The sequence below is a fragment of the Marmota flaviventris genome, chromosome 7, assembly GCF_047511675.1.
Source record: "Marmota flaviventris isolate mMarFla1 chromosome 7, mMarFla1.hap1, whole genome shotgun sequence".
NCBI classification, from domain to species: domain Eukaryota; kingdom Metazoa; phylum Chordata; class Mammalia; order Rodentia; family Sciuridae; genus Marmota; species Marmota flaviventris.
This window is the reverse complement of record NC_092504.1, coordinates 85,827,464-85,853,683: the sequence shown is the minus strand read 5'-3', so window position 1 is coordinate 85,853,683 and position 26,220 is coordinate 85,827,464. Positions and strand designations below refer to the sequence as shown.

The 26,220-nt window shown below is 33.9% G+C and overlaps 1 protein-coding gene across 1 annotated transcript in view; it reads left to right on the top strand.

The window, feature by feature from the left end:
* Nucleotides 1-21,571, top strand: part of Fam241a (family with sequence similarity 241 member A) — a 37,158-nt gene extending 15,587 nt beyond the window's left edge. The window contains exon 2 of the mRNA XM_027935538.2: nucleotides 16,555-21,571. Coding sequence (XP_027791339.1) covers nucleotides 16,555-16,800 — 246 coding nt within the window. The 3' untranslated portion in view covers nucleotides 16,801-21,571. The remainder of the gene's footprint in view (nucleotides 1-16,554) is intronic.
* Nucleotides 21,572-26,220: the final 4,649 nt, after the last annotated feature.

Genomic DNA, 26,220 nt, shown 5'->3' with positions numbered 1-26,220 from the left:
ATAAAATGCAGGTGCAAAACTTGCTGAGAGTCGAGGATCATAACTTTGAAATATAACTATTATAGACTTAGTCATAGTAAGCAGAACACTTAATCATTTTCACTGTATCACCATTCACCTGAAATTAAAACTAATGGATTCTGTTATAAAATTATGTGGCTTTATGTAAGATATACTATTTTTCAAAGAATTTCTTCTGTAAGAAATGTCATAAACCCACATATTTTTCTGTATCTACATGACCAGATTCCTCCCGATCATTTAGTTTTACAAATAAGGAAAAACTATTAAACCTTTTTCCTCACTTAGTCCAAATGATTGAAAACTTAATAGACATTTCATTTAATAAGAATTGCACAGCAGTGGTTATTTTAGAACTGCCAACAACAACAACAAAAATCAGCCAACTTACTAAATTTAACAGAAAGACCAGTATACAAAACAGAAGCTTTGATTGTACAGGACACAATAAACAACTCCCAAACATCTTATATGAATGGCATTTTCATAACATTTGAAAAATTGTCAGATTCATTAGTACTGTTAACTTTGCTTTGAGACAAAATTACACTTACAGATCTTAGTAAGAAATTGATGAGGAAAAAAAATTTTTAAAGAAGTGATGAGAAGTTAATTTTAAAGGAAGCAATTTGATAAGCATATTGTGTATATTTGTATACTTTAATTAGACATATGAACAGTTTAACTCTTCAAATATAATATAGGAAAGATATTTAACATCAGTTTAACAACTAGAACAAGAGCATCAGCATTAGATTCAACACATTTAGGGACCATTCCTCATTTAGTGCTTCAGTCTGATACCTCTGATTTTTATGGCATCTTTGCTTTTTTTGGTTTTGTCCTAAAAGGAAGTCTGGCTTGCCTGATATGCAAGTGCTGCAGTTCCAATCAGAACGAGTATTGGGAACATAAGACAATATTTTACAACAAGGCATCTAAGCTCAATTTTTACCAGTGATATATAGCAGCCTAAAAAAAAGAAGCAGGGAAATTGGAAGCTATCGAAAGGGAGTGGGAAAGAACATACGGCTGTAAACTCATAGTTGAAATGATGACTATGGAATATAAATTGCAAGGAGAAAATAAAAGATAAAAGAGCTAAATAATAATTTACCTAGAGGCTTTCAAAATTCATAACAGCTTCTTTCTTAGTATATATTTTCTTTTTATGGGTTACAGTGTGACTCTTTTTAAGTTTTTATTTGTTCTTATAGTTATACATGATGGTAGAATCTATTTTGGTTATCAAACATGGAATATATATCTTATCTAATTAGGATCCCAGTTTGTGGATGTATGCGATGTTGATATTCACTGTGGTATATATTTTCATATATTCCCTTTCTATATAATACTATGTCTTATTGGTGTTTCACAAATATGAAGAGTCTTGCCCTTTTTAAAGAAGGTAACAAGGCCTTTCTCAAAAAAGCCTTTCTTTTGAGAAGTTGAATGGGATGATGGAGTGGATTAAATGGAACAAAACTTCATTTATTTTTTGGGAGGAGACTTCAAGTCCTTGGAGACTGCCTCCCAATTCTTTTATTCTTCTTCCTCCTCCTTTTTATCTCTTCATAACTATATTCAGTTTAACACTATGTTATCTCTAAAGGCAGTCTTGCAGTGCATTCTGCTCATGTTAGAAATTCTTTGTTCTTAGTCATTATTAAGCACATTACTACAAAGTCCAGAAAATTTGGGGGATGTGGTGATTTTCTAGCCAAATAAAATAACATTTTCTCTCTTTACTGGATATAACTAGAAAACTGGGTGGGGGGCGGTGGAGTAAGGAGGGAATCCACCTCTGAAATTTTTTGTGTGCTTAGTCTTTTTTAAACTTCTATTTGCTTTGCTTCTGAGGGGCAAGGATGGGATTAAAGGTTAGAAGTTGATTTGGGTTTTTATTTTTAAGAAAATAAGAAAAATTTTAAATCCTGTTCAAATCTAAGTATCACAATTGAGACCAGATGCTATAGTGTATGACAAGCCAAGTACAAACCACAGGATCATTTTTAAAAATTATTTTAGCTGAATAAACCAAAACAAGACAAATATAACTGAACTGCTGTCAAAAATGGATATATTAAAACAAACAAAATGTGAATAATCAAAAGATTAGTTTTGTATTTATAAGAAGCATATAGCATAGGGCTTTAAAACATGGGTTTTAGAACAAATTGCCCAAAATGGATGTTTTCCCTCCACCAATTATGAGGTGATCTTGACTAAATTACATAATCTGTCCTCAGATCTACTGTAATTAGTTTCTTTTATGTTTTTAGAAGATCTATGTACTTAAAACATTGCCCAGGACATGCTAGATATTTAACAAATATTAATTGCTTTTGATTAATAAATGTAATGTAATATAATTAAATACTACATTGAAACATTTTTTATTGATTTTAAGGCTTACATGTTTCAAAGCCTATCTGCAAGGGGCCAACTTTTGAGATGAAGAGGAATAGAAAGGAAGAAATGAGTCTTTGCAAGGAGCTAAATTCTGAAGTAAAGATGTTTTTGACAACCACAGGTTCAGTTTGTGGTATATCAGTACTGTAAACAGCTGTCCTATTATAACAATACAAAAACAGTTAAATACACTGTTTTATCCATATTATTTTTTCAAAACATCATCTCACTAAATATTTGAAAGCGTAGCATTAATGCTTTTGCCAGCTCTCCTAGATTAATTTTTGGCCAAATTGAGCAAAAATGCCAAAGCATTTTTTCAACTCTTAAATACTTATCACATTTTGACTTAAAATATACTTAATTGTAATGAAGGTTGACTTTTAAGGAGGTAGTCCTTTATCTAATACATTATTGCCATAAGGAAAATTGAATTTAATTGGTTCTATAAAATAGAAGTTTCTTTAAAGCAAAAGTCATGCTGAATACAAATGATAGCTTAAATATTTTTATTTGTGCTTGTGTATGTCAATATGCATATTTTTTATTTTTATTTTCTGGGCTGCCAAAGATTTAATGTGGAGAGTATAAAGGAGATCTTTTTAATACAGAGCACTTTTGATTTACTTCTAATTGTTCTGCATCTTTTAAGAACTTTTCTGGAGGTTCATACATATTGATAGAACGTATTTTAATTAAGCTGATTGTTTTCAAAAGACAAATTTGGTTATAATATTTAATGTACTGACCACAAATAAGGGGAAAATGGGGCTTTTCTGAGATTCGAATTTCCTCTTAACTTTCCTTAGGCTTAATGAAAACCATGAATTAATTACAGCCTGAAGTATTTGGTACTCGCAAGATTGCCTACTTATAAATTATAAGTGTGGAAATTATAAGAAGGAAGAAAAGGGGAACCATTGATTTTTATTCATTTAAACTTTAAGCATAATTAAATATTTAAAGCCTCTTTTTAAAGTATTAGAAGAACATCTAATTTAATGGGTCCTCAAAAGTCAAACTTTGATACCCAGAGCTTGAGGGCTACAGGACCTATAAAGAATAACAAGTATTCAAAGTCCTTAAATTTCCAAAATTAATTCCAGAAAACTAGCTATAAATCATCTGGCATCCTATGATTCAGTCTTAGAAAAAATGTCTTTAGTTCACATTAAAAGTAACTGAAGTCCAGAAATAACCAAAGTAGGACTTCCAGAATAGTGAAGTAAGGAATTCAGCAGAATCTCAACCCAGCAAAGCAATGATTAAGTGGTGAAAACTTTTAAGTAAAATAGTCTTCTAAAATCTCTGGAATTATTCTAAGGGCATAGAGCAAATGGAGAAGCATGCATTCAAGAAACTAGTAAATCTAAGAACAGGGAGTATTTGGGTATGTAAGTCACAATCCACTTGCCATCACAGTGCTGTGTTACAGAAGGTCCACCCCAAGAAAATGGGAACTACTCTCCTCCTAATCCCCCATCCAGGGCTGCAGTTTCCCTGCAGTGGAGAGGTAGGCCACTGGTATTTCTCATCTCTTCCTTCCCTCCCATCTCCATTTACAGAAGCTCTGTTCCAGGTAGGCATGACCAAAAGGACCATCTCTATTTACCCTACCAGCCTCCACTTTAGGCGCAGCATCTGGGAACACTGAATCCCAATGTTCTCTGCTATAACTCACCATACAGCAGAGTTTCCACACCAGAAAACAGGCATAGAAGAGCATCAGCTGCTCTGGTGTGCAACTCCAGTGCCTAATACTACAGCAGTGTTGTCATCATGGGGAAAGTGCATTGCTGCCCTCGACCAGTGCAAATGGTGCAGGAGCTGCCTAGGAGCAACGACAAGTAAAAGAGGCAAAGAACCTCATAGAGCTTCCTGGTTTCACTTGGAAATGTGATTAGAGAACTCCATGCCTAATTTTGTTGCAAACAATACAGATCGTTATGAAGAGCAGTTAAAAGGACACTGATAACTACAGAATATATCAAAACAACAAAGCAGCAAGAAATTTAAAGAGAGAACCAGGTGGAGTCAGCCAAGAAAACCCTTCCTGAGTTAGAGCACTGCAGACTGGGGAAAGCAGGGTTCATGTGCACCCACTCAGAAGCAACCATAGCAGGATGTGGGGTGAACTTGAAAGCTTTCTGCATGCTACGTATAGACCCCTCAACAAAGAACAAAAGCCTCAATGGCACAGGGGCTTAAATTCAACCTCTGACATAGATTGAACAGTAAGCCACTCTGACAAAGGAATAAGTATTCGGAAACCAGAGTTTAAAATAATATCACAGTCATCTCTGGCTGTCGGAAAAACTGTGTATGTGTCTAAGGCAGCACAGGAGCAGTGAGGAATGAATGGGGGTAAATGAGTAAAATTCCTCAACTGTGATAACAGTCTCCAAGCCACCCATATATCCACTGATAAAAGAATAAAAATCTAACTAGCTAAAGATTCTACACATATCCTTTAACCAGCAAATAAATGGCCAGAGGTAACTATATCTTCTCACTCCTTAACTGGTTAAATGAGGCAAAAGATGAAAATAAGAGGGATAGGAGACAGATGTAAGGGAGACCATCAGAGGCTGCACACTGCAGGAGAAATAGACTTTACAGAATTATTCCAGCCAAAAGCACTAAATAAAACCTACTATTATTCTACTTGATTTTTTAAATCAAATGGAAATTTTAGAATTGAAAAGTAACTCAAGTGAAATTATTTCAGTTGGCAGAAGAAAATAAAATCAGCAAACCTTGAAAATAAGGTCAGTAGAGGTACATATTCTTAACAACAGAGAAATAGAGCCAGGTGCAATGACTCAAGCCTATGATCCTAACAATTCAGGAGGCTTCGGCAGGAAAAATCGTGAACTCAAGGCCAGCCTGGTCAATATAGCAGGACATTTATCTCAAAAAAATAAAAAAAGGAAAGGGAAAAACAGAATTAGAGAAACATGAGACATTACTAAGCACATCAACATACAAATAATGGAATAAGGGGACTATAAAAAGGAGAAAAGTGCAGAAAAGATACAGTAGTTGGAAACTTTTCAAATTTGATGAAAAGTTTCATACATCCAAGTAATTCAACAAAATCCAAGTAAGAAAAACATGAGGATATCCACACCCAGATATCACCTATGTTGGTAGACAGAAAATCTTGAAAGCAGTAAGGGAAAAACAACTCATCACATGTAAGGGAACCCAATAAGATTAAATAGCTGACTTCTCATCAGAAATGAATGAGGGAAGTAAAGAAAGAGATTGAGAAAAACAGAAGTCAGTAAACTACAATAATGTAGAAAACAGTGAAGTTGAAAAATAGTCAATGGGAGTAGTTGAATAAACAAGCTAAAAGAAGTTATAGCAAGAAGATTTTCCAGTTGTTCATTTACTCCTTCAGTAAGCCTCAGTTCACAAATTGCTATGCTGTCCACAAATTATTTCCCTTTTACTTGGTGTGCATCCTGTAATGTTTACTATAATAAACTTACCTTCCTTATCATGACTTCCCTAGGCTCACATTATTGAGGCTGGCATTGTTGTATAGGGAAAGCCAACCGAAGTGACAAGAAGAAATCAAACCTATTTTTACTCTGTATTCTTTTGTGTTGTCTGAATTTACAATGGCCATTCATCCAGGTATTCTTTTGTAGTTTTTAGGAACAACATTTACAAAGTTCTATCTAAAAATGTCCAGTTGCCTAAATCCCATTAATTATTTAATATTAATATATTCTTAAAATTCATTATTGCTATAACCAAATTAATGAGGAAGTCATGAACACTACAGTTAAGCACACAGGCTTTGGAATTAACTAACAGCACTCACTATAATAATTGAAGACTAAATGACATAATGAATGTAAAGTACTTAAAACAATACATAACATTAGATTAATGGTGGCTTATTATTTTTATTATATTTATCATCTTTCATAGTCAGACTCTTAGTTTCAAGTGACAAAAATTCATCTCCTACTAGAGCTTACAAAATAGGAAGTTATTGGCTCATGTTATTAAAAAAAAAACAGAAATAGATGTGCTTGTTGAATCTAAGTATTGATATCAACAAGACTCTGTCTCTATTCATTCCTTGGCTTGACTTTATATTGGTTTCATGCTTGTTAAGCTTTAACAAGCTTTCCTCTCATGGTAATAAAATGTCCTATATCTCACTAGCTAACTAATTATGTTTTTTAAAAAAATGTCTCTTTTTCAAGGGAATCCACTAGAAAAGTTTTGGGTAGTTTGCAGAAAAGTTGTGGGTAGTTTTCACTGTTCTTCCATGGGTTACATGCTCACTCCTTAGCTAACCATGTGTCCAGGAAATTTTTTATTGTCCAGGCCGTTAGCTGGTATATGAGAACATCTTCACCCAACACATGGACCAGGAGTGAGTAAGAAAATGATTTCCCCAAAGGAAAATCAAGGTATTATTAGTAGAAGAAGGTAGAATAAATAGTAGGCAAGTTAAAGTAGCTGATTCCCAACATGGCATATGTGGTACCATATAGTAATACAACAAAATGTTGTGATTTTGCTCACAGGACAACAGTTGAAATTGAATCTTAAATTGTCATTCACTCAGGAAAAGCAGTAGCTTGTGCCCTTCTATAAGTGAAGAAACAGAGGTTCTACCATATTAATGTATACAGATTGTTCTATGGTAAGGGTGTTGCATTAAAAAGTAAACAACCTCAATTTCTATATAATTGTCATAACACTTGAAGAAATACAACTGAATTTAATTATCATGAGAAAAAGTATCTCTAAGGCATTAATTATTTCAGTCAGGATGGTACAATAGAATAGAAATAAAAATCACAAGACATTAATTCTACAAAAATATAGTAACAATAGTATTCACAATAAGCACTCATGTATCTGGTATATCTTTTCTAATGTTATTATCACAGTAACTCTATGAGGCAGATATTATTATATTCCTTTTATAAATGAGGAATCTGAGGATCAGTGGTTATTTATATTTGCCCTGTGTAACACATAGCTGATAACTAAAGGATTTCATTCTGTCCTGTCTGCTTCCAATGCAGGTGGTTTTTTGTTAATGGGCTGTGTAACTTAATCTTTATTTCATGGTTCTCAAACAAGACTTTGATTTAATTGTCTCTAAGGATTCTTCTCTAAAATCCCATGATTACTTAAGAGTTCACCTTTAATTTTTCATCTTTAATTTTTGAATGCCTATTAAGAAAGATTCCTAATCAGTTAGAATACCCTTTTATTTTTATGTCTTGTTTTCAATAATGAACAACAAAAAGAATAATATCACTCTTTTTTTATTAGCTCCACATGACAGTACAATGATCTTGACAATTCATACATTTGAATCAAATGGGGTATAATTTCTCATTTTTCTGATTGTACAGGTTGCAGAATCACATTGGTCATACAGAATAATATCACTCTTTTTGTGAGAATACTTTTCAGTGTGCATGTCATAGTTAGTACTCTGTATAACCATGAAGGAAACTATTCAGTTGACAAATGTTCTTCACTGGGGTCTCACAAAAAATAAAATTTGGCAGAGACACAAAGTAATTAATGTTGGAACAGGAGAAGAAAGCTCCATCTGCATTTCAGTTCTAGGGTACTATTTTATGTTTGAAACGTTATGTGTGTGTGTGTGTGTGTGTGTGTGTGTGTGTTATTGCAGTTGTGCCAAGCATATCTTCTCTTTCTTGGAGTCTTTTTTTTTTTTTTGACATTCAAATCTAAATTCTTCTAAATATCTACACACTATGAAAATGCACTTATCTGCTACAAATAGCTTACCTTATTTAAATTTTTATACAAGAGCAAAATAAAAATTGGAGCAATTTTTTGTTTGATAAACTTACTTTAAACTGTGAATAAAAATATAAAGCAAAAATGATACTGGTGTTCAGTTTGCTGTATTAAATGTACTCATTCTGTATGAAATCAAAATGTAAAAAAAGAGAGAATATGTTACCATAGCTTTTCTTTTTTCAGAAATGAAATACGTAAAATTTATCTGAAAATTGAACAGCATTAGATAGGTATTACCTATTAATAATATAATAATACTGGAGGAAGTACAGTATGGGAATTCATGGTGTGGTCCTAGAGTAAGAATATCTGGATTCATATTACAGATCCTTCAGTTAGTATAAGTCAATGTCCACACCTTTTACTCCTTTGAAACTTCACAGTTTTCTCATCTATAAATAGAAATAATAATGCCTTGGGATGATCAAACAAGATAATGCATGTAAAGTGCTATACCTGGTACATAGTAGGCACTCAGTGTTTGCATTTCAACTATACCATTAATTATACTACCACTACTACTATTACTCAATTACAAACATCTGAGAAAGATTAAGGGACCCAAAATTCCATCTGTTTCTATTAGTCTCTGCTCTTAAGGTGCAATGGTGTAGGAATGAAGCTGAGCACGTACATTTTAGCTCACTGCTCTTATATCTTGTAATTTGGTCTAGAATTTATAAATACTTGAAAAAATTTACAACTGGCTCATGGGAAAGTAAAATGAATATTGATGTTACATTTAAGTTTGGGCTTTATTATTGCTTAAAGTTATTATTATGGAATATTTCTGTTTTCCATTCAGCAAATAATTATTATAATCCTACACTAGGCTGTGTAGAGTGTACTAAGTACGTATGTTAAAATATATAACACATAATTAAGGCCTTTATTGACCTTAATAAATTCAAAACTAGAGACAGTAAATAATAATAATAATAATAATAAATAATTTTACAATTAAATACTAAGGTAGGCAGAATAATTGTCTCCCAAAGATGTCCAAAATCAAATCCTCTGAACCTGTGAATATGATAACTTGGCAAGAGGTCTTTTACTTGTGTGATTAAGGTGAAGGACCTTGAAATAGGGAAAGTATCTTGAATTATCCACATGGGCCAAACCTTTCTCTGCTGTAGTCACAGGGAAATGTAAGTTGCAAAAGAAGAGTCAGATGCAGCATTGCTGGCTTTAAATTTGGAGGAAGTTGTCTAGGAGCCAAGGAAGACAGGTAGCCTCTAGCAGTTGGAAAAGTTAGATAAATAGGTTCTTTCCTAGAGCCTACAGTAAGAAACTAAATTCTGCTGACATGAACAGAACTATAAAATAATACATTTGGGTAGCTTTAAACCACTAAATTCGTAATACTTTACTGGTATTAAGGAAATCAGAAGTCAGCAAAAATAGATATTGCCCCACCCCATGGAGCTTGTAATACAATTAGAAAACATTAAAGAAATAATCACATTTGCATTAAATGATAATTCATTGAAAGAGCATTATATGCTGCTATGAGATGGAGGTAAGGCTTAAACTGAGAATGAAAGAAAACTTTCCTTAATTAAGCGAAGAAGAAAGGAAAGAGTGTCTTAGGCAGAGAAAACAGCTTGTGCAAATCCCCATAGCAGGCAACAGCATGAACTACCCAAAAAGCTCAAAAAAGGATCGTAAGACTGAAACAGAAAGACAGAGAGAGACTGATGACCGAATGAGGCCATAGAGTCAGATAAAAGCCAGACTAAGCAAGACCTCATAGATCATGTTAAAGATTTTTAGCCTTATCTTAAAAGCAGGCTGGAGGTTCACGTTGGATTTGCAGTTTGACAGGATCACTCTGGCTGCAGTGCAGTTTACATATTATAAGGGAACTAATGGATGTGTGCTAGGGCAGGGATAGGAACTATTGAAATAGTCAAGGGGAAAGATGGTAGTAGATTGTTTCAGGATGATAGCAATAGATTGAATAATCTGTACATTTTAGGGATATTTAAAAGGTTAATTAAAAAAAAAGATAGTGATGAGCAGAATGTGGAACTTGTAAAGAGGGAGGGAATCCACTGAAACAGCACCTCTTTCTTACTCATCATCCAGGCAGTATGTCATTGTAAACAGGAACTTCTAAAAATTACTGTATTATATTCTCTTTCCATATCTGCATGAGACAGACCAGTAAAAGCAAAATGTTGTTACTTGTTGGAGTAGTTTTATGTCACTACAGGCATTTCATTCTGTCTAACCATATCCACTACTCAAGTGATAATTTCCTAACACAATTTTCCTGATTTCTGTATCTTTGTATTCAGTTATTCTACCAAACTATACCAATTTGTCATTTTTATAAACGTCTTAAAAAAACGTAAAAATACACCAACTGATGGAAATAAGGGAGGATCAAATTCAGTGATCATAACCATGCAGGTCTTTATCTCAACTATCATTTCTACAGTGGAATGCTGGCACTAGATGCTAAGAAACTATAAGAACCAATTGTTAATTTTTCAGGAACTTTGTAAATTACCTGTTAGTAACTTGAAATTGGCCACAGTGGGAGTCCTAACACATGAATTGGAAAACACTGTAGAATTGGCAAATTTTAAAAACCTCCTTCCTCTCCCATCAAAGCCTATTGTTAAACATTTATTGTTAAACAAACAGCACACGCTGTTTGTACACTGTAAAACTGTGATGTTTGAAGGGATAGTTTGGTATAAAAAATACTAATAAAATAATATTAATAAAAAATAGTAATGAGATTGACTATAGTCTCATAGATTTAAGAATATTTCCCATTTTCTTTCCCATGTTTTCTAGTGTCATCTTTAAATCAAACCACCTGTTCAGAATTATTGCTGGATCTTTTGATGTTTCTACAGAACTTGTGAAGATTCATTACTTTTAGGCATTCTGATTTTACTCTTCCAAATTCTAATTTTACTCTTCTCCATTAGATTGTCCAAATTAAGAAGTGCTACAGTAAAGTGACAAAATTTAAGTAATTATTTAATCTGGTTGATAGGTATATAGGAGTACATTGTACTATTTTTCTCTAAATTTGTGTGCACTTGAAGATCTTTATAATAATAATAATAATAATAATAATAATAATAATAATAATAAAAGAAGCAGCTATAATAGTCAGAGCTTGCCTAAATTTGTCCTTACTGGGTCTTCTTCTTCTAGTCTTAATCCCACCAAATGTTTTTATATTCTTTTTTTATTTGTTCTTTTTAGTTATACATGAGAGTTAAGTATATCTTGACATTTTTGTACAAGCATGGAACACATCTTATTTTAATTAGGACTGTCTTGTGGTTGTACATGGTGTGGAAATTCATGTAGTATATTCATATGTGTACATAGGAAAGTTAAGTCAGATTCATTCCAGTACCTTTCCTGTTTCTGTCACCCCTCTTTTCCCTTCATTCCCCTTTGTCTAATCTAATGAAGTTCTGTACTTCCCCTCTCTACCCTCCTATGTTATGGGTTAGCATCCATATATCAGGGGAAAAAAAAAAAACCTTCAGCCTTTGGTTTTTGGGGACTGACTTATTTTACTTAGCATGATATTCTCCAGTTGCATTTATTTACCAGCAAATGCTATAATTTCATTCTTCTTTATGGCTGAGTAATATTCCACTGTGCGTGGTTGGGGGGGGGATGTATCACACTTCCTTTATCCATTCATCTGTTGAAGGGCACCTAGGATGGTTCCATAGTTGACTGTTGTAAATTGAGCTGCTGTAAACATTGGTGTGGCTGCATTACTATAGAATGCTGATTGTAAGTAATTTGGGTATAGCACAAGGAGTGGAATAACTGGGTCAAATGGAGGTTTGATCCCAAGTTTTCTAAGTAATCTCCATACTACTTCCAGAGTGCTTGTACCAATTTGCAGTCCCACCAGAAATGTGAATTTACCCTTTTCCCCACATCCTTGCCAACATTTGTTCTTGATAATTTCCATTCTGACTGGACTGAGATGAAATCTCTGTGTAGTTTTAATTTGCATTTCTCTAATTGCTAGAGATGTTGAACATTTGTCATACAATTGTTACCTGATCATATTTCTTCTGTGAAGTGTCTATTCAGTTCCTTTGCCCATTTATTAATTGGGTTGTTTGTTTGTTTGTTTGTTTTTGGTGTTAAGTTTTTTGAGTTCTTTAAATATCCTGGAAATTAATACTCTGATTAATGCTGTATCTAAGGTGCACCACCAAGTGTTTTGAGAAGAGCTGTTTCCTCACCTGGCCTCTAGCGGTTAACTCATCCCCTACTTTGATTTAAGTGTTGTAACACCTACTTCCTCCCCTGGAAAATGCACGAGGATTTGTACACTTAATTCATTTTACGAAGAGTTTAAAATAAATCTTCAGAGAATACTTGTCGTATCACATTAGGGTACTTTCTTTGTACTAAAACCACAAAACTACTGAAAAAAAAGTCTTAAAGAGCTTCAGTGACAACCAAAAAAAAAAAAAAAAAAAAAAAAAAACCAAAGTACAATGTGCATATAGATTATAAGAAATCAAGAGTTATAAAAAATAACTTTAATTAAAAAGTGAGTAAAAAGAAGCCAGAAATAATATCAATAATGCTAAATACTTGAGGAGTAGAGAGAGATGAGGGATTAGAATTATAAGCTAAAGACTTAAGATTCTACCCTAAAGAAAAGAAAGGCTTAATATCAGTTAGAACAAATAGTCTTGCTGTAGTGTATTATTATGAAGCACATAAAAGTACAGGTTGATGGGAAACAAAAATTAGCCCAATCATAGCTTAATGGGCAAAGTAAAAAATAATGTATAAATCAAGTTTTTAAAAAAGGAGAGATGGAGGGCTGGGGCTATGGCTCAGTGGTAGCACAGTTGCCTGGCATGTGTGAGGCACTGGGTTTGATTCTCGGCACCACATATAAATAAAGGTCTATCAACAACTAAAACATAAAACTAAAAAAATTTTAAAAAGGAGAGATGAACATATAAATCATAACTTTAAAGAAAATTATAAGAATCAAAAAAGAATCATATAAATCCATTTTATGGATTAGAAAACTGAGACACAGGAAATCAGGAGAAGATCACTCAGCTAAATTAAGTTTTGCAGCCTGGCTTTAAACTCCCTGGATAATTTTGTAGCACATTGTTTTTCACATGCCCTTTCTGATGAAAATTAAAATCAATCCCCTGTGGTATTTTACATTTTAAAAAACTTACTAGTATGTGGAAAAAGTCCACTTCTTAAGTCATATTGAAAATCACTTTGTCAGACTATTTCTAACAAAAAAAAATTCCATTCTCTCTTCCCTTAAAGATGTATTTTTAAACTGTAATACAGAATAGAAAATAAGACATTGTAAAGACCTTTTGTGTGTGTGTGTGTGTGCGCGCGCTAGGGATTAAACCCAGGGTGCTTAACCACTGAGCCACATCCCCAGCCCTTCTTGTTTTTTTTTTGAGACAAGGCCAAGGTAAGTTGCTGAAGCTGGCTTTAAACTTCTACCTCAGCCTTCTGAGCAGCTGGGATTACAGGCATGTGTTCAGCAAGCCCTCCTATTTAAAATGAAAAAATATATATATTTTTAGTTATTTATGGGTAGAAGACTAAAATGATCCAGATAAAGGAATGTAAGTTTGATTCAGGTGTGAAGAACGCCTTACGACTTCCTCAAATTTATTAGCACTTTGTGGCAGCTCCTTGTCCAAGTTAAGAAATGGTACAGTAAGGTGGCAGAACTTTAGGAGTTATTAAATCTGGTGGATAGGTATGTAGGAATTCATTGTGCTATTTTCTCTAATTTCATGTATGCTAGAAGTTTTATAATTAAAAAAAAGAAGAAGCAGGCTGCAACAGCCAGAGTTGTCGCAAGAAATCCCTTCTTCCTTTTCCACCTATGCAGTGTTGCTTTGGTTCCTCTGTTGGCAGAGCCTAACAGGGAACCAGAAAATTTTGCAGAATTCCGAAGGGAAGATATATTAGTCAGTTTTTCATTTCCTAAGGAAATACCTAAGACACCCACTTGTTTTAATAATTAGCTTTACTTTCCTTTGGCCTGCACAGCATATTTATGTGAAACCTTCCTTGTTTTTATGTGAAACCCTGTGTCTACAGGTTTTTTAAAATATGAGTAATTCTCCATCTTACATCTACTGTGAATAATATGAGCAGGGTTCAATAATTATTTGAGTCATGCCTCCTAAAAAACTTAGCTTTAATGTTATAATTACATCAGCTACATGACATGGTTTTTCTTTTATGATTGCACTACAGTCTAGTGAGGAGATTGAAAGCATACCATTATTTTAACAAAGATAATAAATAATTTTTAAATAGGTGTTCAAGAAAAGAAAAGCCAGAAATAAAACACTAAGGTAGTGATTTTCAAAGGGTGGTCACCATACCAGCATCATAAACATCACCTGGAAATTTCTTTGAAGGGCAAATTTTTAGACTCCAAGCCTCACCCCGCTGACTTACTGAATTAGAAACCTTGGTAATGCGCCCAGCAATCTGTGCTTTAACAAGTTTAAAAACCACTGCACCAAGATGTCATAGTGACAGCAGCAGCAGCCAGAAGCAGCCACCACTCCTAGGACTGGGGCAGTGAAGAAAAGAGATAAAATTTCTAAAACTGAGGAGACTGAGGAAAGCCCTCCCTCCATGCAACTGAAACACAAACTTCTGAAAACGGGTCATTGCTTACTAGGTAACAGTGTCTATGATTTCAGAAAAGGAACAGCATAGACGTGGGAACCAAATACCTGAGGAAGAGGTAACCATGAGTTGGAACTGATATCTAAAGAATGCACATTGATACAGATTCTATAAGTACTGAGAGACTTCCAAATTGCAATCAGTTACTGCTACTGGAAGGATTTATCACTGCCAGAGTGAAGAACTGTCACTAGAGAGACTAACAGGATTAAGAAATCCATCCAAAGCCAACAAAAGAGCAAATACTTTTTTCCTTCATCACCTATGCAGTGTTGCTTTAGTTCCTGTATTGGTGGAGAACCAGAGAACCAGAAATTTTTGCAAAATCCCAAAGAGTCGGTATATTAATCAGTTTTTCATTACTATAAGAAAATGCCTAAGACACAGTAAGTTTTTAAAGAAAAGAAATTTGCTCACAGTTCTGGATGCTACATGGCATGGTGCAGGCTCTGATGAGGGCTCCCCCTTGACTACATCAACTCAAGGTGGATTGCTTCACTTTGGAGCACGTTCTGGAAGAAGAAATTAAGGGGAAGCAGGAAGCCAGAGAAACCTGCATGGGGACAGACTCAGGCTTTTATAACTGTCCTATTGTCAGAACTAACTGGGATCCCAAAAGAAATACCTTAATCCCTTTTGAGGGCATGCCCCTTGTTGACATAATGACCTCCCACTGGGCTCTAACTTAAAACTGAAGACCATGTTCTCAAACATGAAGCTTTGAGGAGACAATGTGCAAACCATAGAAGTAGATTTGAAGCTGAGACAGTGCTTAATAACTGACATGATGGCCTTAAGCATAATAAAGTTGGGAAATACTAGGAATAGCATTCGTATACATATAATTGAGTATACCTGAACATTTTCTGGGGCACTGACTTTTGACCTTAGTTGTTTCTCCTAATGAGATTAATAAAAGGCATTTAGGACCTTGTAGCATTTGGAGATGAAGCTATGCAAGGGCTTACCCCAAAGTCTGCCTAGCTGAGACTAAGCCTGAAAGATCACAACAATAATGGCCGAGGATTGCTTAATAGTAACAACAAAATATGCTCCAGTCAGCTGAGTCTTAGTTCATTAAAATCTTGATGTCAAAGGAAAGGACTAAAAAGACGTTTAACAGGACAAAGTAATCAGAAGCCCTCCCTTACAAAACAGGGAGTGGCTGAAAAGGTTGCTCTGAAAGCATGGTCACTGACAAGAGATACAAACATGGTTTTTCATTTAAGCAATCATCTTTGTGCAGTTCCAGGAAACTAAAAAATAAATGGAAATGAATCATCTGTTTCCTTAGTTTTGTAAGTCAGTGTTGTGGTAGTTGCAGGTTCAGTTTGTGTTTATTCCATAGAAATCAATGAATTAGTATCTTTTATATTCTTGAAAGGTGGGTACAGAGATAGTATTCTATGTGTCAGTTAAAAAGAACATATCATTGTATTAAATTAATGTGATTTATAGAATGATTATCAGATGTATACCTACTGTTTTGAGAGGTGAAGAACTGTAAAATAGTTGTTATTCTTGAAGTCCTTTACATAGTTCCCATTTTATGTTCATGTTTTGTTTTTTCTTTCTTTTTTGTTTTTTAAGGATATTGAAGAATCACAAAACCACACTGGTGATTCTGTTGGAGATGACTACAAAAAGATGGGAACACTTTTTGGTGAATTGAACAAAAGCCTCCTCAACATGGGCTTCACAAGGATGTATTTTGGAGAACGAATTGTGGAACCAGTAATAGTCATTTTCTTTTGGCTTATGCTGTGGTTCCTTGGCCTACAAGCCCTTGGACTAGTTGCTGTCCTTTGCCTTGTCATTATTTATGTGCAGCAGTAAAACTTGGCCGAATGAATTGTTAGTGGACATTCGTTAGCCATGTATGTAATCAATGAAGTTATACATTTGAAGGCCAAAAGGGTTTGCCCTGTTTCGGTTGTGTGCTGGCTGTTTTGTAATTAAATCTATAAGTATGTTGTTTAGAGCTAAACTCAACTCTTGATTATAACAAAATTAAATATATATTTTGAGTAGAAATTAGCTTATTCAAAACTCTTTTTTCACTACTGTGATCTGTACCCACATTTAGACACCTCTAGCCCCATGCCGAATTTTAATAACACCACCAAACAATGATCATAGGATATTGAGTTCAAATTAAGCAATATAGTTATTAGAAAGAGTTCCAATAAAATACTTGGAGGAAAAAGGAGGAAACAAGCTAAACATAAATTTTAATTGGAAAATTGTTCCACCCCCACCTCTATCAAATAATCCCATATTATTTAGGAATTAGTTATATTTCTATTGTCCCTGCTTGGTCCAAACCAAGTTAAATGTATGTATATACACTACCTGAATATTGTGGTGAAAATGTATAAAGCTAGCATATTTTCTGAAGACTGAAAAGAATATGTTTATTGTTCCTGGGGAAAGTTCTCAGCTTGAATATAAGTTTTTTATAATGCAACAGTTGGACCTGGAATTTCTCCAGTATATCATTTGAAGTTTTAGACAATTTTGGTGCTAATTACTTTTTGTGAGTTTTTTTAAATGTTTCATAAACCAGGCCTATAGTTGGATAATACCCTATGGTAATGCATATTTTCTTGTATATAACAAGTTGCATATTTTTCCTAAAGAGACATTTTCAAGTGCATTTTTTCAATTATTTATAATTTTATAGTTCTTTTATAACAATTATTTTAAGATTTAAAACAATGTATTTCCTAGCTTGGCATGGATTTTCTCCCCCAGAAAATTGTTCTATATTTTACTATATTGTTCTAAGAAAAAAAAATCAGCTCGTTTTTCCTTGATGTCTTTATTAGAAAGTACCATGTTACAGTATAAAATTAGGTACTTAAAATTGGAAATTACCAGCCTATTCTAATATTCTTCGAAGGCTAAAGCCAAGTCAGTAATTGGTTATCTATGTGTTTAGTGTGTCTCAATTCAGCACTGCAGGGTTTGATATTTAAATAAGCATTTTTTAAAAATACATTTTGGAAGTGGAAATGGCTTTGATGATATTTTGGATTTTGTTAGAGAACCTAAAATCTTTATACTTTCATCTCAAAGACTATTTAAACAAGGGACAGGTAGTTAACATAATCATCTAGGAATTCCAGTTAAAAAAGGAAAATAGGACTCTGGGGCATTTTTATCTTGGGTAGGTCAATAACTACTATATGTAGAGTGTTTAATATTCTACTTTATAAAGTTTTTACCCAATCCAGTTTTTAAAATTATTCTGTGAATTCTCAGTGTCTTCCATTCTGAAGCAGAAAATAATGAAAAACACTGAACTTACATTTCTAAAATCAGACAATACTAAACAAAAACACCAGTCAGGGGCACTAAAATGTATTGTACATTTGTTTGTATAAATACAGGCCTTTTAAAATTGACTTTTAAAAAACAGAAGACTTTGTATATTTCATTGTGTTTTTATTGGGTCTGCAGTATTTTTATAGTAACCTTTATGAGCTCAGTGTAAGTGCAAGTTGTTTGAAAAGGTGTTTTCATTTGTGTACAATAGAAGTTATTAGGAGATTTTGTATATCTGCATAAAATATTAATAAGTAATTTTTTTCTAATGTTACCAGGGATTTTAATTTCCCTTTGGAATACAAAAAGATGTTGTCTACATAATAAATAATATGGTTCCACCAGTACCTACTGCTGAAAATATTTTAAAAGGAAGTTTTAATATACTAAATATTATTTAGTATACTGTCAATACTGTGCATCTGCACACTGGTGTTAATAGGGTATTATTAAATTATATAAAGAAATAAGAACTATTTTGCTGCTCTTCTTTCTATATATGTTATTGGTTTGATATGGGAAAAAACTAGTTATTTGATGGAAATAAAATATTTTCTTTTGTGAAATATTATAATGTAGATTGTACTGATATCCTAAAATGAAATTGGTAAAATTTCTTTGGTTCATGGTATAAAAAAAGTAGATTGAAAATTATTCTCAGTCATTTCAATGGCAAATATAAGCCATTTATAGAAACTGTTGTTGCTTATGAATAAAGAAATAGAAGTTACAATGCTAAGGCCATTAGATTATTAATATATACATCACCATGCTGTCAGCCCTCAATTCAAAGAAAAGGTCAAAATCCAGAAATAAACTGACTATACACATGAGTAATCAATTTTCTTTAAAGTAAAAGCTGAATATTTTGTAGAATTCAGTCCTTTCATATCTTGCTGTCTTATACAAGGTGTTTTCTTTTATCTGTTCACCAGTTACATCTTTCTTAGTCCAAGTGTGTGCTGGAGTCAGCTTGCACTAGCTTATGGGAACAAATTGTGTACATTTTTTCTTTTCTGCCTTTAATGATATCAAGCTGGTAGCTTACATTGGCTGTGGTGGGAGTATTTATACCATAAAAATTGACAAACACTATAAATCAAGGTTTGTTTTTGTTTTTGTTTTTGTTTTCTGAGAAGTCAGTTGTTAAAAATACATCAACACACCACTGATTAGTCACCCCTAGAGGCCATGTTTCCATTTTCATCCAAAACTGTATCTTGATCTTTCCCATGTGAGGATTAGGGGCCATAGTTATCTTCTGAAACATGTTTCTATTAATCATGTTTTGATCAGAGAAAAATCTGGGTTGTCACTGATCTGGAAACCCATGAAAGACTCTCCAGGCAATCAGAAAAAGATAAGTTACAGAACTATTGAAGCACAAACCACAGTATAAGTAAAGGTCTGTTGTGATATAAATTCAAAATAGAACTAGACATTGAGTAATCAAGGGACATTTGGTGTGTAGATTATATTTTAAATTATTTTATAAATGTTTATTTCAGGTTACTTAAAATTCTGTCATTATTGGTTTATGTCTTTACAAGGTAAAGGAAAAAGAAAAGTCAAGTAATACTTTTATACCTGTTAGTACATCTAGTAGCCAAGAAGAATATAAACTAATAAACAAATTAAGGCTTCAGAATTATTAGTGGATATGGGGGCCTTTCATAATTCCTATTTCTATGCCTAACACTTAATTTTTGGTGTTCCTAGGGGTCAGATCAACAGCCTGTTCTCTCATCTCTCCACACATCACCTAGGACAATGTCACCACTACCATGGTTTCAGTTGCCATTTACATACTAACAGTTTCTGAGCTGCATCTCCAATTCAGAAACAGAGTGCTGGACAGAATAAAAAATTCATCCATTTATTTGCTTGTCCAATATTTGCCCCTGGTTATCCCATAATATTTCAAATTAAGCCTATCCAAAAAAGAGGAGCTCAGCATCCTTCCAAATCCTTTCTGCCTGTGATTCTTTTCTCAGCAAATGACATATTCCTCTTATCCATGTTCAGATAGGACTTGTTCCTGTCATCTTTAACTCCTGTTTCTCCTACACTCCCCACATATAAAAATTACCAAGTCTTCTCTATTTTATTTCTAAAAAATTATTTTACCTTCCTACTGCTCTCCCAGCATCACTAACCTCATCCATTACCACCAGCATCTTACCTGGAATGCTATCTTAGAATCCTGATTGGTCTTCCTACCTTCAGTAATGTTTCTAAAATAAAACTCTAATCTCCGTAGCCTAAATGTTTTTAATGGCAACTTGTTACCATTATGATAAACGTCTTATTCCTTCATACATTTTACAAGCCCTTCATGAAATGTTTATGTTTTGAAAGAGGCATGCTTTCTTACTTCCCAAATTTTGTACATACTTTCCCTTCTTTCTTTAACCTCACCAGAATGACCTATATCTGCATACTCTTAAGTCCTCAACTTGGACAGCATGTCCTCCAGGAAAACTCTGACTCCTTTAAATCTAGTTTTAGTTTCTCTCTATGTGTTTGCTTCCTCATCATGTGGAACTCAGTACTTTCCCTATTAGCACTTCTCATGCTATATTGTAATAGCCTATTTGTCAGCTTCCTCCATTAGACAATAGATTTCACAAGAGCAGAGAACATGCCTGTCATGTCCACAATTGCATTGTCAGTGCCAAACACAACACCTGGCACATGATATGTGCTCAAAATATTTGTCAAATAAATAAACTAACTTTGTTTATTTGTGTTTTAATGTTCTTCCCATGGTCCTTTAACAAAGAAGATCTACAGTTGGTTGTACTTTACTGTTCTTTGACTCCAAAATATAGTTTTTTGTGCATAGAGTGGTCTGCTGTATACATTATAATTTTTAAGGGTTATTCACTTTTGATGGAAGAATATTGCTGTTTGCATATATGTATACAGTATTGCTATATACACTTGCATTTTTTAGGAGAAAATGTATTGTTATTGGGCTAGGTCAATTCACTATTTCTTCAGAAAGAGAGTTTTACAATACATATGGTCACTGATGCTATTGAAATTTCATATTTTTGCAGTATTTTTCAATAGACCTTTATCTACTAAACTTAAATTTAAAAAAAAAAACTCTAGCTGTAAGCAGGAATTCTTAAGTATTTAAGCTTGGTATTTTAGGTTCTATAATAAATTCACTATTACCCTGGAGCCTAATAGCCCAGACTTTATATGTTACATAACATGTGTATAAAAGTACTTTGTTATTCTTTCTAATAAATAAGACTCTTTTACAACCCTGCATTCTGAGTATCTCTTTTGACTACCTATAGCATGTCCTAATCTGTTAATTGCTGTCACATCGAGTTTGAAATGACCAAAGCAACAGCACACCTGAGATTGACTAGATATGTGTGCTTTCCTCATCTCCATTGCTGAAGTACAAAGCCAAGGCCTGATTTGTGTAGATGGCTTCTCAGGCAATAGAGAATTAGGAAAATCAAGATCAGCCTCTGCCTCCAAGCTCTATTTCTTTTCTGTTGCCTTGACTATTGTATAAGTTAGAATTATTGAGTGAATTCTGATGAAGCAAATGAAAATCCAGAACATTAGCATTCAAATATCTACAAAGTTCAAGTTATCTCTCCAGCAATTAAAGTCTACCACTTAATTTTTCATCAACTTAATTAATTGGGAATTTCCAAATCACCACAAAAAACAGTGACTTTCATCCTAAACTGGGCCTTTTTATTATTGGCTTACCCCTGTATTATAGAGTTTAGTTGATTATTACTTTTAATATGAAATGTTTTTAAATGGAAGAAATTAGAAGTGTATATACAATTTTACTTAATAACACCATAATTGACTTTAGACAAAAATCTTAGGAATTATTTTTCTGGGAGTAGAGGATTATTTATATTTGAGAATATATGCTGTGCACTGAATGCCCCTTTCTGGTATGTCATAATTGTTTTGTTTGTTGTTTTCCTGGTTTTAAGAACATTCAAATGTAATATGTAATATTAAAAATAGCGATGATTTTATTATTTAATGCACTTTTCTATTTTAAGAGGTGTAGATTATGTTTATAATGTTTATAAATATGACATTAATAAAGTTAAGAAGAAACAATTACAAAAGGGAAACATGCTCCCTGGATATTGGTTTAAAAGATGAACTAAAATAAATTGGTCTTCCATAAAACATGGTTAATATGATAATTTTTCGTATTAGGTGAAGCATTTGTTTAATCGTGAAACCAATGGCTTTCAAAGGTATTTTGTTTGTTTACTTTAAGTGAAATCTTACATGACTACCCAATAGACAGATGCTTCTCAACTTACCATGGTTATATCCTAACAAGTTCAATGTAAATACAGAATACCTTATGCAAGTGAAAAAAAATGCATTTAGTACACTTAAACCTACATAACATCAGAGTTTAACAACAGCACACTATTGTTAACCCTCATAATTGCGTGACTGAGAAGTGTGGCTCGCTGCCAGCACCTAACATCTCACGAAGAGTGTCATGCTCATATCGCTAGCCCAGGAAAAGATCAAAATTCAAAATACTGTTTCTACTGAATGCATCTTGCTTTTACACAACTGTAAAGTTGAAAAATAAGTTGAATCATGTAAGTCAGAGACCACATACATTCACATAAATGATAAAAGTAGAACTTTGAATTTGCAGTATGTCAAGTTCTCTGAGAAGCAGACTCAAGAATGCAGGAATTGTAGTGGGGAGTGCTCTGGAATCAACAGCTGAGTACAGTGAAAGCAGAGTTGGGCAAAGGGAGTTAAACATCCACTCACAACAGGCCTCAGTGACCCTATTAAGTGCTCTAAAATGCCCATGGTCCTTCAAGGTTGTCACATGCTGAGAGAAGGCAGCTCTCTTCAGCCAAAAGCAATTTTCAAAAAGGGCCAACAGCTGGAGGCTGTCACCGAGCCACACTCCCAGCAGCTATCAAAGTAAAGGCTTCAGTTTGGAAGGGAGGATCTGAGCAGCATAACAGCATCTAATGTAGTCTCCATTCTTTTCTTATCTCACACTCTGTGGTACCTGAGTCACTTCCAAAAACCCTGTTCTTGAGAGTACAGTATGGAAGTGACTAATTTAAACCATTAACTTGTTCAAGATGGCTAAAAATAAATTGAGGGTTACAGCTTTTCTGTTGTGTTGCCCAGCTTCTCTTATGAGAATCAGTTCTTCAAGTATGATAAAGCTCTAGTTGATTCAACAGTATGTCCAAGGTCCGACAAAGACCTGAGAATATTTGGAATAGGTGAACAAATGATTGACAGAAAAGGCCACTCCCTAAAATAGGAAATCCATGAGATTTTATATATTTAAGTTAATAAGTCCTTCAAATGACATTTATAAGACACCAGGACAAACCATCAGGGCATATCTGTGGAGACGGATAGATTCAAACCTAGATGTAGATGTTTCCAACACTCTGGTTTGTGCTTTCGGACTCCTTTGCCAAGTTCCCAAAGCAGTTTTAATTCTCAAGCTTTTGGAGCGTGCTTGAAATGAGATTTTTCAATAAGAGAGAAGAACTCATTTATAAAAAAAACCATATCCTGTGCCCCCTACTCCCACCCTAACATGCCATTGCAACTGATTTATGACTTGGAAATTTGGCCCTAATCATGACTTTCCTATTTATTTTTAGCACAAACGATCTCAGCAGCCAGATTTGGTAATTTAGTAGGCACTTAAAAAGAGCTTCCTCGAGTCTTAATCCATAGTTTGGGGAGACCCTAAGAGTAATTTTAGCTGCTATTTTTATCCTTGGAATTTTCAGAGTGGGCAAGATTAAGCAAGACAATGGCTCCAAGCCAGTTATGTGCTAAACTACAGCAATGTTTAGGCATGATTTTCCCTTTGCTTATAGAAACATGTTACAGCAATGTCCAAACAAACTTGTAGATAAAAAGATCTTTTTATGTCAGACTTGAATTTTAAGACTTGGCTCTGCTATTTACTAACAGTACAGTTTGTACAAATCATACCTACACCTCTTTAAACTTCAAATCCCTCATGTCTGAAATGGGGTGATTATTATGACTGAATAAATTATTGCATATGTTATCACAGTGCCTTCCATAGAGCAAATTTTGCATAAATTCTAGTCATTATTATTAAATATAAACAAAGAAAGGTGATGCCTTCCACTGTCCATGGAGAAGTCACATGCTGAGTCATAAAAGGTTTAGTTGTTTTGTTGCTATCAAAAGATAGAGAGATATGAGGGAATTCTATTATATCTTGTTTCCAATTCTTGCATGATTGAAATCTTTGTGAACTCTCTTTTTAATTTCAACTCTCAGTGCTTTTTTCCATTAAAATGATCATAAAATTAAGGAATAAAGAACCCAAAGAGTTGATGGACAGAAATGGAATGTCCTCTGTGCACATTCTTCAACAAGATGCTTCATTTTCTTTAAACGCTTACCACAATACCATGCATTTTCTGTTGCCCTTTTCTTAGTAAATTTAGGTGCAAAACCACATTCAGCAAAGCACACAAAATTCTGCTGTGGGTTTAGACATTTACCAAATGAAATCAATTCGGAAAATAGCATTTTTACTCCATTGCATATGCCAAGATTATTATGATGTGTTTATACAATCACATATAGTGCCTTGCTTTGTTTTCAAAGTATAATTTTGAATTACTCCATTGGTCTATATTTTCAATACACACTTAAAAATGTTTGAACAAGTTACGTAAAATTGTAACCAGTGTAATCTCTACTCAAAATATGTAGCCTACACCAGTATTCTCACCTAAAAATATCCAACCCATGACAACACAATGGATACATTGTGTTTATAAGAAGATAGTATAAGCCAAGAAAGGTGATTAATATGTAGCATTAAGAAGAGTATTATTAAGATTTTTGCAAGGTCTTATCTTTTTAGTCTGTGAAAACACTGCCTAATACAGATCATGATCTTAGCCTTTCTCTGTTGTAGCAAACCTTCAATTAGGTTTTCCATTCTGCACTCCCCTTTCATATTTAATTTCCTTTCAAGTAATTCTCCACACTGAAAAGTAGAAGTTTCTCAAATCAGATGTTTATATATATGAATTTTTATGAAAAGCCATGGCATATCTTTAGTGCCATCTCTTATTGCATTACAAAACTGGTTCTTCCACATTTCCTTAACTGTCAAATTATGTTTGTAGGTATTTTCATAAGATGCTCAAATAGATCTGATCTTGGCTAAATAGAGCTCTCCTTAGGTATTTCTTCATTCTTTGAGTTAAAAGAGTAATTTTTTGAGAACTCCATGCCTGGCTACCTGATCTTCACAATCACCTCTCTCTGAATAGAAATGAACTGAACTTTTCTTTCCTGGATTATATCACTGACACCCAAGTCCATGATGCAGGCTTTCTTCCACCGGCCTCGCTTGCAAAAGCTCCAGGGTAAGTAACAAAGGCATTATTTTTGCAATGGCAGGAAGACCTAGAAACAAAAAAGCCTGCACTTTAATACTTGTTTTAGGTTACAGGTACTTTGCTAGCACCATTTCCTGATGCAGGGTGGTGCACCCTCATGTTTGCCAAATAGAGTAAGACAAAGTGCTACTGAAACTGCTCTCTTTACCAGATGATTCATGTCTCTTTGTTAAAGACTGCCAGAAATACTCATAGCAGGAAAATGGGACTAGTGAATTCTCAGAGAACATCCACACTTCCTATTAGATGTCTCCTTTGTCATCTAGTCAAAGAGCAAGATGATTGCAACTCCTGCCCAACTTTCTCTTTCTCCTGATGATTACTGTTCTTCTGTTCCAGGCAGGGCTGTGTTTCTAGAACTGTGATGTCCATGCCATCTAATCCTCAGAGGAGGCCTAGAGAATGGACTTAAGACACTGATTTTTTTTTAGTAGATTTTATAATCATAGCAAACTGAAATAGAATT